Raw genomic sequence first — 16,899 nt, 5'->3', positions numbered from 1 at the left:
GTTTAAATGTTAATATTAATAACTTATGTTTTTTAAGATCATATCTGACGAAAAAAGAGAAATAAAATCTTAATGAGTAGCAATATACTTTTTGAAACTCGTAAAATTTTTTAGAAATTAATCGAAAATTAATCGATTAATTTAGCTAAAATTAATCGTTAATCAATTAATTCAAAATACCGATTAATTTACCATCCCTACTGGGAGTTTACTGTATTATATGTCGTGAATCCGTTTATCTTCAGCAACACCATTAATAGCAAACTAAATGTAACGTACAACTAGAAACGCCCAGAAATGTACCTTTATTGAAAAAAAAAATACTTGTTAAAGCCAAAAAGAACTTTTGTAAATGCTCTGCATGTTCAAATAAGAAACAGGGCGATGTTTTGTGGATGAATCTGAATTCAGTACTTTTGGATCATATTGTAAGCAATATGTACACAGATAAAAATGTCAATTTTTAAAAGATTTCCATCATTTGTAGAATAAAACTTTCCTTAAGAATGCATTCAAACTCATTTTCATGCAAGAATCAGACATAGAAGGTATTTCAAGCCGGTATGTTGTTTTATGAAAAAGGTGCTAATTGTGAAGAAGTGCTATGGGATAAAAGTTTTCAAAATTGCGGTGCTTTATCAAAAGAACTCTATAAATATCCCGGACCTTTCCATGATTTTCCGCAAAATTTTAAAAAAATATTAAGACCGTTTAAGACCTTAAAATCAAAGACTTTCGAGTAAAAATGCTGCTTTTATCGCAAAATAATTTTTAAATGGAGAAAAAGTTTATACTAGAATCAATAGAAAGAGAACATAAAGTAATTAAATTTAAGTATAAATAGACACTTTCTTTAAGACTCAAACAAGTTAATATGTTCACAAACATTTTACACAAAAGGTTTCCTCAAAGGTTAATCAGTTTTACTTCGCTTTTAAAAATAAAATCTACATAAGGATAAAGTTAAATGCGAATGAGATTCATCCTTTTTTTTATTCTTGGATTTCTGATGAAAACAACAAAGAATAAAACTTTTGAGATATAATAACTATATAACTTAAATAAAAATTTAATGACGCTACAAAAAAGGCGCAATTTCTATAGGTTCATCGAAGTTAATTCTTTCAACAAATGTTTTTTGAGATATCTTTGGTATAGGCTGATAAGCAAGATGACGCGTACTAAAAAGAAAACAATTTAAAGTTAAGAAATAAATGACGGCAACACGTCGCCGTCCAGAAACGGCCAGTTATTCTACACAAGCGCAGCGGAATTTAAAAGTTAAAAATTATATAAAGGGGTTAGTGTCCTTGGATATGAAAAAAAGTTGTAAATTTTAGATTCATGTTTTTATTCTTAATTTTGGACCATATTCCTTACCATTTCTTTAACCGAAACAAGTAGTGATAATTTTATTGGATAAATGTTTCAAGTAAGAAAGACGATGATTAGACCCAAATGGTTAAGAAAGCCATTACCAAAATGGTTGTACACAATCTTATTGCCAGAATAGTTGCGCACAGTTCTATTGTCAGAATAATTGCACACAGTAAAAAAAAGTGTAAAACTACATGTTTTAGACAGTCACTAAACAAGCCGAATTACATTCGGTAACGAGAATTCGAAACTATGTAAGTTAAACACATTCGTATCGAGACGTATCGAGAATTCGAAATACACACGTAGATAAACACATTCGGTATCGAGAATTCGAAACTTTGTAAGTTAAACACAAACTTAAAACTAAGTAAAGCTTATAAAGAATATTTGCAACAATTTATCATTTTTTTAAAAAAAAGTTTTCTCAGAACTTATTTCTCGCCAGAATCTTCACATTCCAAAAAAAAAATACAGCAGCTTTCCTTTATCTTTTTCATTTATGGTGGACAATGTTCAAACCTCTGCTTCAGCTTGAGTAACTCCAGTTCTGATAATAAAAACTTAAACTTCTCATGAGTCTTTTTTGGGTTTGGAATCTTTACTTGATTCATCTTCATTTACTTCATTCAGTTGATTTATATAAAATAATTATATAAAAAGAGCACTAAAGATAAAGATAAGAAAAAGAGCACATAAAGATAAAGAATGGGGATAATAATGGTGAAAAAGGGAATTATAGAATGTTTACAAATGTTTAAATTAAAATAACCTAAAAAGCACATTAACTAGGCTTTTTGATAACATTTCATAAAAATTACAGTAAAACAAAAAACTTGTGGAAAATATAAAAAATCAACTGAAAAATGGGAAGACCTCTTTAAGCACAATTCAATGTGATCCCCCTTGAAAAACTTTATTCCTACTTTTTTTTTAAGGTTTATTTTAGTCAGTGAAATACTGTTTGGGACTAATTCAAAATTGAAAAAAGTCAAACGGTGAAATTTTCTCTCTCTTATGTTAAACTATTGCTCATGCAACTAAGTTATAATAATGATTTCATTCAAAGAAAATGATAGGAAAGTGAATTATGACCAAAAAGAATACTAAAAAAAAAGTAAGTGGTCCTCATTTAAAATTTATTAGGACTGAAGCCATAAAATTTCTCAAATTTCTAAAATTACGATGAGCTTAAACTAACTTTAATCCCATCAATTTGAAATGTAATGACGAATACACTTCATTTATTAATGGGGGTTTTAAGGAAGCTAAATTTAAAACTTGTATGTATGACAAAAAAAAGATCAAATGGATATGTATCTTATGTCACTTTTTAAGTTAACTTTGGCAATAAATTCACAAAGTATGCTGAAAACTTTTGCATTCAAAAATGATGGAAAAGTTTTTTTTTATCAATTATGCTACAAATAACATTTTCTCTTTTCTTAATAAAAAATAACCAAAATCTAAAAAACTTTATCACAGGAAATTTTTATTAAATTTCACACAAAAGTTTGCTTACCCACGATTTTTTTAGTTTTTTACAAAGCAAATGATTATTAAGGTTATTTATTACTTATGCTAAAAAAATAAAATGAGTAGGAAAAAAAAACTTCTTTAAATATTTAATTATTGCTTTTTCTTTACAAGATGTGTACAAAAGTTTAAGTAAGAGTTTTGGTCTCACTTATCAAAATTAAAAAAAAAAAAAAAAAAAACTACAAAAATATTTATTTAGTGTTTTGTAACAATTTTGACAATAATGAATTGTTACCTTTTATTTCTGGCTAACAAGTTTAAATCGTACATGAAAAGATCCATTCTTTCCATTTCTACAAATATCTCTTGAAATTTTTTAAAGTCTTCCAGCTCCCTGTTGTGATTTATTTCCCTCTTTGAAAAAGATTCTTTCAACTCTGACAACACATAACTTACAATTGCAATTTCTAAAATATTAGAGCACTTTTTTTATCATGAAATATAATATTAAAATAGCTTTATAAAATTGTATACAAAATCAAAATTTTTAAACCAGCTTTCACAAAAATTAACAAAAAAAAACAACAAAAAACGCTAGCATCTTACTGTTTGATAATTTATCAAGAGCCTCATTGTTGCCTTGGACAGCTGAACCTAGCTCGAAACCAATTTCTCTAATCATCTCAAGCATCTTTTTATATAAATCTCTTTCTTCAACAACACCTAATTGAGGATATATTTTAATGAACTATAATGTCAAAAACAATTATTACTCTTAGAAATAATATGCAATCCCAAAGACTATAACCTTTTGCATTAAGCCAAAGGGATCCTTTCACACTTTGGTATAGCATACTGATTGGAGGATAACTTGTGTCATCAATAACTATAGGATGTTTCAATTGAACTTTTTTTTTTAAATCAAGATTGTTGGCAGGCTGACATTTTATACCTTCATTCTGTCTTGTTTTAGAACGAAAAAATGTAGGGAACCTTTTAACATCATTTGAACAACCGAGGCAAGTAGCAATAACCTTACATATTTGGTGTTTGGTTGGTCCGAAGTTCTGATCACCAAGAGAATACATTGTTTTCAGCTAAACATAACATTTTAACATAAATTTATTAGGTAAATGCAATGTATTTTCATATATTTAATTATGTAATTACCAAATTTATGACTACTGATTTTTTTCACACAAAAAAACAGGAATTCACTTTAAAAGAAGTAGGAAACCCATTTATGTAGAATATATACAGTATTTATGTGTAAAAGTAAAAAAAAGTATCAAGTTGAAAAAGTAGAATGCAAGTACAAAAGAGGAACAAACTACCTGCTTAACTGTCTCTAAATAACTGCGATGGTTTTTGAGGTTACTTTTAAATTCTCCCTCACCTAAGTGAGCATCCATTATTGCTCCATTACATTTCTCAATTGGCAAAATAATCTTTCCTGAAGATTTCAAAACCAAACAAGATTTCCCATTAATGTACTCATGGTTCAAAAGTTTTTTCCATTTAAACAATTGTTTTTGCAACGACACATATTTAACTCGTGGAAACTGACTGTGATGAATTGCCTTCAAAAAACATCCGTCATTTATCACACTTGTGTTTTTAATAAACTTTTCTAAAAGACAAATGTGATCTTCATTTAGTTGTGAATGTTTTTTAAAGACAATTCTATTTTGTAATGACTCTGGTATCTTGTCAAAGGTATCTGTTACTATTTTATTTGAACCTAATGAAGAAATAGGTTCAGAAATAACAAAGCCATTGCTCTGAGCAGAATCAGTTAAACTTTCCTTGGTAAAATTTTTCTGGTCTACAATTTGTGCAAGAATTGTGTTAGAAGTATGAACTCCAACAATATTGAAATCAACGTTGTTCTTTTTAAGGCTGTCTTTGTTTATACTTATCCCAAATTCATTTGCTTTTTCAGAGTTTAAACTCATACAAGATTGAATTTCCATTATAGAGGTTTTGTGGTCAACTCTCTTGTATCTAAATTTATACTAAGAATTCTAAGAGGAGTCTAAATTTACAATTCAACTTTAACAAACTTTAACATACTTTAACAAATTAATATTTTCAGATGCAAATAACATTTCCTTTAGTTCAAAAAGATTTATGACTAACAGCTGGTACTTAAATTTCTCTGCTGATTGTATGAGGTTGGAAAAAAAAAAGAAACCAACTTATAGGGGAAAGCAAAGCAAATTGAAAAGGCAAACCTTTATTGTCAGTATTTGACATAAACCATTGACAAAATATTTTAAAATATACAACACTTCTCATACTCTTTTGCTTCATTCTGCTGCATTAAAGCCTAAAATGTTACGTTTTAATGCATGCATTCATTTCGATGCTTTAAATACTTAGACACTGCCATATTTGCCAAGTAGTAAAATAATTTATTTTAGTCTAATTATATTTTATTGGAATTAAAATTAATTTACTGTAACCATAAAATCAAGTATGAACATTTACATAAATTAGCATTTAATCTGGCAATATCATTAAATTGAAAAATTAATTCATTCAGCATTTGGTAACTTTGCCAAAGTATTTAAAATAAGGATATCAATTCACACACATGGTATGCAAAAGTCATTATATCAGGCATTTCAAAATTTATTCCTTTTAATTTAAATTGTGAATAAATATATTAAGCTATTTTTACATTTGTTTTCTTCATGAATGTGTTTGTGTCCATTTGTCTATATATATATATATATATATATATATATATATATATATATATATATATATTATAAGTATTTAACAAAAAATATTGGCACCACTGACTAAACAAATTTTCGTTTTTGATAGCTAAAAAAAAAATTATTTAGATATCTTTTAAAAAATATCTACAATAATTTTGACATGTTAAAAGCAAACGAGAAAAAAGATTTTAGAAAGTTTTAGGGAGATCATTTTTTAATGAAACAAACAAATAAACAATTCAATAAATAGATGTTAAATACATATGAAACATTAAAAATCTGGTACACTGCTTTTAGCAGGAATACTTTTCTAAAACATTTATATTAAAAAACTTTTAAAAAAAAAAAAAAAAAATAGTTAAAAAAGTTCGTCATCAATTGCAAATTTGCTTCTAACTAGTTTTCTTTGAACTGATGAGGCAGTAGCAATGTCATCATTTGTGTTGTTTTTGGAGAACTGATGAGAAGGTTTTGGTGGTAACTTTGAGTCCTGTTAAAAAAGTTTAACAAGGAGATTTCATAAAACTTGATTAAGAAAGATTTGTACCAAATAACAAATTTCAAAAAATACTGATCACCTTCTTAGATTTTTTACTGTGTGAGCCACTATTTGCCCATTTGATTGCAAGTTCATCTGCTTCTGTAAGTATTATAATAAATTAAAAAACAGTGGAATAGAAAAGTTTAGTTGGAATGTTTGTTTCCTTTCCTTGTTTACACAAACTTTAACTTTAGAGAGACATTTTTTAACTCTTTTTTTTATATTATTATTTCAAGGAAAATGATTAAAAAAAAAAATTCTAAATACCTTTTTTTGAAACTTTACTTTTTGATTCTTTTTTTAGCTCATTCGCTTTTCTACCTAATGTTGGAGTGCATACCAACTCATCATCGTCATCATCATCATTATCATCATGATTATTAACATTGTTTTTGTGATTGTTTGACCAGGGATTTGAGGATGCTTTTAATTGTGTAACAGAAGATGCTTACAAAAAAATTAATAGAAATTAAAAAAACAAAAATTAAAATTGTTTTTTTGTAAAGGAATAAGTGTTGATGGTTAATGAAAATGATCGATGATTCATAATGATGACAGATGAAAAGATTTTTGTTTAGACTATGTTAAGTAAAAATGATGATTAATTTGGACAATCAATGAGGATGATTATTGGGTAGAGAGAAAGTTCGATGTATGAAAAAAATGATTGATGTGTGAAGAGGATGATTGTGAAAACAAAATCACCTTCAACCAGCTTTTGACTTTTTTTCCTGTGTAGGTCATCACTATTAACAAAAGATTCCAAAGTTCCTTTCATTCTTGCATTATTGAGTGAACTGTTTTTATCAACAACCTCACTTTTATGTGATGATCTTGTATCAAGAAATATATGATCACCATCATGGATAGGTTTCACATTTGATCTCCTACTAGCCTCATTAGGCCTTCCATCATTTTCATTAGATCTTTCATCATATTTAGACTTTTGGTTATTTCGATATTTTGAAAGACTAACACTACTTCCAACAACCACAGCATCATCTTCATCAGACTCTTCATCAATCAGTTTATTGACAGATGAATGATTTGACACTAAATTGGTTAAATAATTGTAAAAAAGGTTCTACCTTAATTTTAACCACATATAAGAAAAATATATACTATAATAGTATACTATAATATCATTTCAATATAATTTACTATTAATATTATTTCGATGTACTATACTATAATATCATTTCGATATAACATCATTTCGATATAATATTCTATAATTTACTATAATACCATTTCATTTTTTTCATTTTATTGACAAAAATCAACAAGAGAACTTTACCATTTTTTTTGTTCATAATTTCTTCTTTTTCTTTAACACTAAAAAAAGTTTAAATTAACAAGAATAAATGCAAGCAATTAAACATGCCAGCTCCAAGATTAATCATTAATTTGGTTATAAAAAAATAAATAGATCAATTGTGAATGAAAATTTTACGCAAAAAAATTACTTTTTCATTTTACTCAGAAATTGACTTCGAACTGTGTGTGCTCTAATAGCTGACTGAACAAGTAAAATATCACTTTCTTTCAGTTCTTTTGTTATGGGATTTTTTAAAGATTTGCTCTTGCTGTTGTCGTTAACTGTATTGATATATTTTTGTCGTGCAAGATGAGCTTTTAAAGCAGCTTGAATCTCAACAACAGCCTAAGTAAAATTCTTGTAAAACTAAAGCCTGGAGCTGAACTTATTTTGAAATGAAATTTATTTTTCCGTCTAAAGATTTTACTATTTAAAAGGTAAAAAAATCATTCATAAATTATATGTAAAATATTGTTAAAAGCAGTAAAATTTAAAACTTTACAACAAAGATTTCTCACATCAACTAAACTCTCTTCAGAACTATTTTGAGTATTTTCCTAAACAGATACAAATTTAGAAATAGGAGTTTGTTTCAAGTTCAAGCCATAAAATAATTGAATCTTTACTAAAATTCAACATATACAAATGTCTTAATTAAATTTTTACTTAAAAGAATCAATCATACAACATGTTTTGTCTGTTTAGAAGTTTTTCAAATAAAAAAACTGAAATACAAATGATAACTCAATTACCTTGTTCTTTTCTCTATTTCTCCAAGTTCTTTGTATTGTTCTTGCTGCTTGCTTTTCTTTTAAGAGGTTCAACTTCTCCTCCCTCACTAATTCAGTCTCCTTAAGATTTTCTGTTGGTGTAGGTTTTTTGATACTTGATTTCTTTCTGAGTTTAACAGAAAAAGATAAACCAAAACATACATTACCTTGGGTGTGACCCCCATAATTACCATCATTATCTTAGGTGTGACCCCCATAATTAAAATCACTATCATCACCATCACTTCCAAAAAAGAAAATCAAATATGTACCTGATGTCATTAGCTGCTTTTGGTTCATTTTCCATTGTATTTGTCCGTGTAAGGGCTGTACCAGTATTAGTAGTTGTTTTTTTGTTTGCATCGATTTGTTGTCTAAAGTTACAAGCACTTCTATTAGCTATACAAATGCAATTTTATAACAAGAACAATAACTTTCAATCAGAAATTTTTTCATACTATGTTAAAACAATTTGGTAAGATTTTTGAAAAAAAAAAAATAAAATTAATATCATTAAAAATAGTCAGCTTTGATGAGCTAATAGCATAGAATACATTTGCATTAATTATTAAAAGCTTTCACTTCATTGTTTTTAATAAGACAAATATACAAATGGAAAAGATTGAGACAAAGAAAGACACAATGTTTGGATTAACTATCACTAAAATTAAAACCTATAATCATCAGTCATTTTTCTATAGTGTGATCGATCTTCTTTCAGTTTGGTAATTGAAATTTCCAACCGATCAATTTGCTCAAGCAACTCTTTTTCTCTGGCACGGAGCTGTTTTATCTGCAGAGGCAATGGGCCATTAAGTTCAATACACCCTAACAAAAAAAAGTACAATAAAAACATAAGTAAACTTTAAAAAGTAAAACAAATATAGAGGTGAATTTTATTAGAATGTTTATTAGAAAAATCAGATGAACACCAATAAAAAAATAATAACCTCTTTATAAACATGTTTGTATTAAAGATTATTTGTTTGTACAAAGATTATTTAAAAGATAAAACTTTCTTTTCATTAATGCAAAAAAACTTTCTTTTTTATTCTCTCAATAAGTAGCAGCAATAAATATAGGAAATATTTATTGCTACTACCTATTTATTATTTACAATATGATTAATCTAAAAAAAATTCAACACTTACTTTCATCCAAAGCTTCAATTTCATTAGCAGATTTAGTTTTCTTACTTTGAGAATTATCAGCATGTATTCCCTCTGTTTTTTCAACTTGCTTCACTTTCTAGAGGAAAAAATGAAGGAGTATTTAATAGGAACCAGGTTCATTAGAATGAAAATTAATCAAAACCTGTTATCAAGACCTTGTAATTTATTGTGCACATTTTTAAGTAAGCATTTTCACAAAGTCAATAATTTTTCTGAAGATTTTGAAAGCTTTTTTGTTCCAAAAAGGAATTTTTCTTTATCTAAATATTTTCTTAATTCATACCATATGTCATACCAGGTAAGAATGTATAAAAACATTTTAGAGATAAACAAGTTCAACTCACTTGTTCTAATAAAGATATCTTTTGCAGAAGTTCATGTCTACTCATATCTTCACAGTCTAAATTTGGTATATTTTTAAATGTATAATTTCTTAAAATTTTTTTAAAACCTTTATAAATGTGAAAGTTGTCACTGATTTAAAAAAAAAAAAAAAGTAAAATATAAGGTTTTAAAAATAAGATTAAAAAATATTTTCATAAATTTTTTAAATATACTTTTTTATAAATGATGCATTAGGGCACATAATGGTAAGTACACAATATAAAAAAATACATTTACTCATTTACACCAAAGATTTATACTGATTTATGTATATATTTACATTAAAATTATATTATAACAACAAAAAAAGTATAATGCATGAGAAGCATTAGTAATTATTTGTAAAAGATTTAGAAATTTGTTTAATACCTTTGTTTAAGTCTACTTGCAAGCTATTGCCACTCGATTGCTTCATTAAGTCACTTTTTAAAGACTTATTTTGAAACATGAGATTTTGGTTCTCCTCTTAAAGAAAGGAATAATTTTGTAGTTAACTGAACCTTAACTTGAAGCAAATTTTTTAAAAAGATTTTTTAACCGTATCTTTTGGGTATTAAGGCTGAAGTAACCTCTTTTTTTTTTTTTTTACCTGTTAATCTTTTAATAACAATTTCTGCTTTTGTTCCATTTGAATACTTCAATGCATCATTAACCATTCTAAATATTATGAGTTCAAAACTATTTCATTAAACAACTAAAATCCGATGATGAATAAAATAAAAATAAATCCAATAATGAATAAAAACTCTAAGTGAAAAACTAAAGACATCGTCAGTAAAAAAGTAATAATTAGAAAAGAACAATGGTTTTGAAAAAGGAAGAAAAAGCATACTGATCAGATAAAAGTGATCTTTGATTTTGATTATCATGCAGGACAGCATTTAAACGATTTATCTAGGAAATTCAAGTTTATTTCATTTAATTTCAAACTATTTATCTAGAAAAAGTGCATTTATTTAAACCTTAAAAAAAAATCCTAGATATAAAAACCTCAGAGAGATAAACTTCATTTTCAATCCGAAGCTCTTCATAATTTGTGTATTTCATATCAGTAACAATTTTTCTAAATAAAAAAAAATTAAAAAAGCATATTGGACAAAAAAGATAATTTGTTAAACATTTAAGTAACAAGTTTATTAATAAATAAAATGTAAAAGCAACCTTGTCTCACTTTCTTTACTCCTTAAACTTTCTTCCAATCTGTGAATCTTACGTCTCAAACTCATCACTACCTAAATCAAAAGTAAAAAACAAAGATAAAAAAAACAAAATACCTTACCAAATTTAATCATTTAATTTTCTTTTAGTAAAAACTTGCCTCACTGGAGCTGGGATTTTTTGATGTCAGAGTTCTTCTTAAATCATTGCTCTAAAGTATATATACAGACATATATATGTGTGTATACACACATAAACACATACACACACATATATACACATATATTTATAAATACACACATTATGTATACACACATGTATGTATATATGCATACATACATACATACATACATACATACATACATACATACATACATACATACATACATACATACATACATACATACATACATACATACATACATACATACATACATACATACATATATACATACATACATACATATTAGGTTGGAAAGAAATTTCTTTTGGACTTTTGTGAAATACTTTAATTCATTACAATCCTCTAAATAAACACAATCAATCTACAATACAATTGCCATTATTATCAACAATACTTCACTTATTAGGCAAGGAGTAAATCTCATCTTTGTAGAAGCTGCCTGGCTGTGGCTTAAAGATTTTAGAAATCCTCATGTTAAAGTTCATCGGGACAAAAATAATGAAAACAAATTTGACAGGTGCATTTGTTAATACTGCCTTGGCCTAGGACTTGGCATATGTATACTCAACCTCACCAGCGGAATGACTAAGTTTGAATTCATAAGGACTTGGCATATGTATACTCAACCTCACCAGCGGAATGACTGAGTTTGAATTCATATAGGTTGCAGTGTTGAAAATGGAACTTCTGATCTGACATTTTATGTCAAGTGAATCACCTGTATTCACTTGTATAGTTGAGTGGAAATTTCTAGAAAATAATGTACCATTGATAAATTAAAACAACATGCAAGAACATTCTAGAAAATGATAGAATTTCCTATGTTCTAATGTGATCCACTTGTAATGGCACAGGTGCAAAAAACTTTCTTTCCAACCCAATACATACACACACACACACACATCTAAAATGCTTTAAGTAATTTAAAAAAATTTTTTTTGTGTTTCAAATTTTTTGACATAAATTATATCATCATAATTAATTAGTTTTCTTGTTTACTGGAAGCTATCATTTCAAAAAGAAGTTATATTTTTCAGATTTTCACATAAAGTTATGTGAGAATTCTATTAAAAACCGTAATTTCATATAAAACTTGGTATGAAAATCTTAATAATAAGCATATTATTGAACTAGTTCCAAACTTGAAGTTATAAGCAAATGTTAGTTAACAATTCTTAAGCTGAGAACATAATTCACCTGTGTGTCAGGATTGAGAAGTTCATCTATCTTCTTTGATTTGGCAATGTTTTCTTCTTCTAAACGAACATTCTTAGCTTTAATGATGTCATTTTCATTCTTTAACTGTTTCATTGTCTGAAGAAAAAAATAACTCTAAGTAACAAAACTATTAGTGAATAGTTTTCAATGCATTTATTAAGTATTAATGTTAAAAAATTTAAAACTAAGTTAACAAATGTTAGCATAAAAAAGCAATTTAAGGAACAAACTGATATATTATAAGTATTAACAGTAAACAAGTGGATATCCAAACAGTCAAGATTGTAAGAAAATCCAATCCAACCTAGTATGTCAAGAAACTGCCTAAACCTTCTAAATTAATCCCTATGGGACTTTTTTACAAAAAATGTTTGGACTTGGTTATATGACTCTCCTTTTGACTGGTATAAACAGTTTTAGTTAATAAGCTTTTTCAAAAACTGTTTAAACTTACATATATTCAAATAATCTTTGATAAAAAAAACATACATTTTTAAGCATTTGAATTTCATCGTAGTAAGTTTCAGCATCTTTGTAAACAGGACCAGTACCTGCAACTCTACTAGTTGCTATAAAATAAAATAAAATTTTAAAGAACAGTTAAAAAAAAAAAAAAGAACTAATTGAAACAGCATTGTTGCAAATATTCTGAACAAAACACCCCAATATTCAAATCTACATATAATCACTTACCACTGAGAGGTCTGGCTTGTTTTACAGTTTTCTGAAATATCAAGTTGAGAGGTTAATATTACTTATACCCAATGAGAGAACAAGCTCAATTCAAGGAAATTTAAAATGTGTAGATTGAAAAAAAAAAAAAATGTTTTGTTTTACCATTCCCAAAACTTCTTTCAGAAATAAACTTGTAGATGATTGGGAGCCTCCTTTAGCAAGCTTTAATGAATTCATAGCAGAACTTTCCATGCTCATTCCTAAAGTTACAAAAATAGCTTTTAGCCCATTATACAACGAGACAACTTAACAAAAACAACAATTTTATTTTTCTAACCAGTTCCATTTTGAATTGCATTTACCCAAACTTCTCTTCCAGTCTTCTTCACTGATTTTTTTGTCTTAGAAGGTGACCCATAAGGTAAGCCTAAATTATAAAATTGCTGGTGAAAAAGTTTGTTTAAATTTTACATTAACATTTTATAACTATTTTCTATTTCTATAAAATTAAACAAAAAAAAGTTGTATTTATATTCAAATTGACCAATTGATGCAAAAAAAAAAAAAACCTTTTGCATAAAGTTGTCTTTATTTCAACTATTACATAATTCTTAACTATCACTTTATTATTACTTAATTATTATGATAATTACTTTATTATATTACTTAGTTCAAATTATGAAAAGAACAACAACTTTACAACAACAAAAATTTTACAGCTGTAATATAATAGTTTTTAGGGAAGCAATGCAAATGGCTTAAATTAAAAGTAATTTACTCATACAACAATCATACAACAATCAGGGGCATGAAGACTAAATTTTGAATGATGTAAATCTAACAACCATGTTTTTTTTTTTCCAAGGAATTTAACTGCAACTTCTACAAACATATTCTGTTCTGTTGATTTGATCATCCATAAAGAGTACAAGAACTTGTATCCTTAATGAGCTTTCTTAAAATTCATTAAAATTACATGGTTTCACTTTTTGTCACTGGATCCTGGAAATTCTCTATAAATGTAGTAAATACAAACTTTTTATTGAGGGGTTTCTTGATATGGGTAGTTCTATTTTTGTCAATTAATGGTTCATTTATAATGCTTTTTTCTTCAAAACTCAATTGATTTTTGATTTTTTTCTTTCCCAGTATTCTCTTTTTGCTCTACTATCCTGTAAATAAACAAAATATGGATATTTTATGTATCCACTTTCCTTCCCACACAGAAAACAAATCATCTTCATATATACACATAAGATCTACTCATGCATCAATTACCAAACACACTTTACACTTTCTTAAACTTTTTTGCTTTCATTGAATGAACATTTCAATCATGCTGAAGAATGCACTTTAATCTTAGTCAATAATTGGGGACCAATTGGTAGGAGATAAGTTTTTTTACACCCATTTCAATCACAAAAAACTCAATACTATAATATTGCAATAAAAAATTTGTAAGTAACAAATTCTTTTGAGTAAATCTTGAGGCTAGCAGTTTGGATATTTCTTAAGACAGATCTAAATTGCTAACCAATCGGAAAAAAATTGTTTTGTGAGAACTTTTGTGAAATTCTTCTACATAACCTTTATACATCTGTTAATCATCTAATGCTTAATCTTCTGATTCAACATCCTCGTTCTTTTTACCAAAAAACATGTATTTATTCTTAGTTGTAAAAATTTCTAGTCTCATGTGCTTGTATTAGGAAAATACCAGCTGGAACTCCAAAATGCTAAAGTTGACTGAGTATACATTTCTCTAAAAAAAATTTAACTGAATTAGTTTAAAATACTAACCCTTTTTTGCTTGTTTCTGCCTATTTCCTTTCCCTGTAAAGAAAAAATATTCAGAGATATAATTTTAAAAGCATAAATGGTTCATTCTAACAAACTTCAGAATATTCAATTTATTTTAAAAGACTGATTTATAAGTTTGTTCTTTTTTTATAAATTTTAGTTTTTATTCAATGTTATTGGAAAAAATAAATGCTGATGCTTATTGCATGAAGCAGTTTTTGCAAACAATTGTTGATTTATAATTCCAATAATTTGTTGGTTAAAAATAAAAGATGTTTCTCTCATGAATAACTTTGTTATAAACGTTGATATTCTTTGCTAACTATCTTAAGAATATATAGTACATGTATATAAAGTAAAAGCCTTACAACTAGAACATGTGCTCTGACTCTCACATAATTTCCTGTTTGCAATTATTTAGTTAAAAGTGAAAGAAACAACCTATTTGTATGAAAATGAAGACCTTTTTACTTTTTCTTTTTTATTTTTGCTTTTTTGAGGGAGAAGGCTTTTTGCCTTCCTCCTGGTGCACCATTGAGAACTTGTAAACAAATATACCTAAATATATACAAAAACAATAAAAAGATATTAGCGTTCTGCAGATGAGATTTATATTTTTTACAGCCAGAATTTCATATTTATTAGAGACAGTAAAAGAGTTAAGATGATGTCAAAAGTGTGCAAAAGACTTAAAATAAACTAATGTTTGGTTCAACTCTCAAGATGGTTAAAAAAGTTAAATCAATATTTTTAAGTGCACTTTAACTATATTGTTTTTCTCTTGGTAAATAAAAAAAAGATTTTCTTATTAGACCTTATAACTTTAGTATATCTTCTTAATAAGAAAAATAAAAGAAATTTGATGAAAAACAACATTTTCATATATATATATATTGTGGTTAACACCTTTCTTATTTAACCCATATTAACTTTTTTGATTTTTGCAACTTCATAGTTCTAAATTAATTAAGATTATTTTAAAAATTCAGACTGATTTGGAACTACAACTTATCTTTGCTTTTTTGACTATATATCATAGATTAAACATTTGTAATCTTTTACATTTTTTCTCTCTGGTAGTTATTAAAAGATTACAGCAAAATTCTAATTGTTTATTTGAACTAAAGTAAAAAAAAACAAACAATCACTAAAAAGAATAAGAAAACTTTTATGTTAAAAAAAAAGATAAAGAAAGGTGGAAAATAGTTATTAAATCAAGTACCTGTACTTCTATCTGATTCCAAAATAATATCATCTGGAATACTTCTCTAAATATAAAACCATTCTTTGAAACTCATGCACTTTTATAATTAATGATCAAGTACAGTTCAAATAATTAAAAAATCTTAAAGAAAGATGAGATTACTAAATAAAATCTTTAAAATAAAATTTCTTACTAATGAAATAACTGAGGCAAGTGAGAGTTGATCAGAATCCTAAAAATAATAATTTATTTTTAAAACATAGAAAACTTCTCTCGCTAGAATCATAAGCATAGTTTTGAAGGTAATCAATAATGAATACTTTTGAGAACAACTATATAAATAACTAATATAATAAATTGATTTTTAAAAATCAAAACCATCAAAAAAGTGGTAAACATTTTATTAAAAGCTGAAGATATTGTATTTTAACAATAACTTTTAATCAACAAGTAATAACTTTTAAATTGCAGAAGTTTATAATAAAAGAAGCTTACCTTCTTAACAAACTGAAGCAGTAAAAAAATGAAAATTGATAAATGAGTATATTTTATAACTAGGCTCTTAAGAATACTGAGTAATAGTTAAAGTATAACCTAATTATATTTATTATAACATAAAAAATTAAAGTCAAATATCCCTAGAATTAAACTAAATATTTGAAATTATTTAACTTCTAGTTCATTTGATTTATTTCACTGTTTAAAATTAGAAAAATGTTAACAAATACAAGCATTTTTAAATGCATATACAAAATAGAAAGCACCTTTATTAAAAAAAATAGAAAAATTACATACCGGTAACATAATAAAGTATATTCAACAAAGTTCTCTATCCCAAGTTTAGTAAGAATATGTATTTAGCTTTCTAAATAAACGTAAATAACATTATAGTA

The 16,899-nt window shown here is 26.5% G+C and overlaps 2 protein-coding genes across 2 annotated transcripts; both read right to left on the bottom strand.

Annotated features, from left to right (window-relative positions):
• Window positions 1-1,032: 1,032 nt before the first annotated feature.
• LOC149882735 (uncharacterized) lies at window positions 1,033-5,246 on the bottom strand. Its single transcript, XM_090099307.1, has 5 exons — window positions 4,191-5,246; window positions 3,665-3,953; window positions 3,463-3,579; window positions 3,152-3,323; window positions 1,033-1,181 (listed from the first exon to the last, which is right to left on the bottom strand). Exons 1-5 carry the CDS (start codon window positions 4,827-4,829, stop codon window positions 1,079-1,081), a joined length of 1,320 nt encoding a protein of 439 aa, XP_089955433.1. The 5' UTR covers window positions 4,830-5,246; the 3' UTR covers window positions 1,033-1,078.
• A 532-nt stretch (window positions 5,247-5,778) lies between these two features.
• Window positions 5,779-16,899, bottom strand: LOC149882734 (uncharacterized). Its single transcript, XM_090100203.1, has 27 exons — window positions 16,802-16,899; window positions 16,200-16,238; window positions 16,025-16,070; window positions 14,803-14,835; window positions 13,340-13,429; window positions 13,165-13,262; window positions 13,021-13,051; window positions 12,817-12,896; window positions 12,307-12,423; window positions 11,086-11,136; window positions 10,929-10,999; window positions 10,758-10,830; window positions 10,600-10,661; window positions 10,357-10,424; window positions 10,137-10,232; window positions 9,728-9,783; window positions 9,363-9,459; window positions 8,886-9,039; window positions 8,484-8,585; window positions 8,194-8,338; window positions 7,960-7,998; window positions 7,590-7,786; window positions 7,421-7,458; window positions 6,829-7,176; window positions 6,391-6,570; window positions 6,161-6,222; window positions 5,779-6,072 (listed from the first exon to the last, which is right to left on the bottom strand). The coding sequence occupies exons 1-27, from the start codon at window positions 16,808-16,810 to the stop codon at window positions 5,941-5,943; spliced, it is 2,514 nt and encodes an 837-aa protein (XP_089956329.1). The 5' UTR covers window positions 16,811-16,899; the 3' UTR covers window positions 5,779-5,940.

Source organism: Hydra viridissima, unplaced genomic scaffold, assembly GCF_058129835.1.
Source record: "Hydra viridissima isolate aposymbiotic clone 2 unplaced genomic scaffold, HvirCarnegie_v1 scaffold_10, whole genome shotgun sequence".
Classification (NCBI taxonomy): domain Eukaryota; kingdom Metazoa; phylum Cnidaria; class Hydrozoa; order Anthoathecata; family Hydridae; genus Hydra; species Hydra viridissima.
Note: the sequence above shows the minus strand (reverse complement) of the source record. Positions and strands in the feature narration are given on the sequence as shown.

Bases quoted from the DNA above. Each gene is read 5' to 3' on its own strand.
- LOC149882735 (XM_090099307.1), bottom strand. From the start codon at position 4,829: ATGGAAATTCAATCTTGTATGAGTTTAAACTCTGAAAAAGCAAATGAA. The intron at 3,954-4,190 runs GTAGTTTGTTCC...TGTTATGTTTAG, and splicing joins ATTTAGAGACAGTTAAGCAG to CTGAAAACAATGTATTCTCT. The intron at 3,324-3,462 runs GTAAGATGCTAG...CTAATATTTTAG, and splicing joins TCTTGATAAATTATCAAACA to AAATTGCAATTGTAAGTTAT.
- LOC149882734 (XM_090100203.1), bottom strand. The intron at 11,000-11,085 runs GCAAGTTTTTAC...CTTTTGATTTAG, and splicing joins AAAATCCCAGCTCCAGTGAG to GTAGTGATGAGTTTGAGACG. The intron at 10,662-10,757 runs GTTTTTATATCT...TGAATTTCCTAG, and splicing joins ATGAAGTTTATCTCTCTGAG to ATAAATCGTTTAAATGCTGT.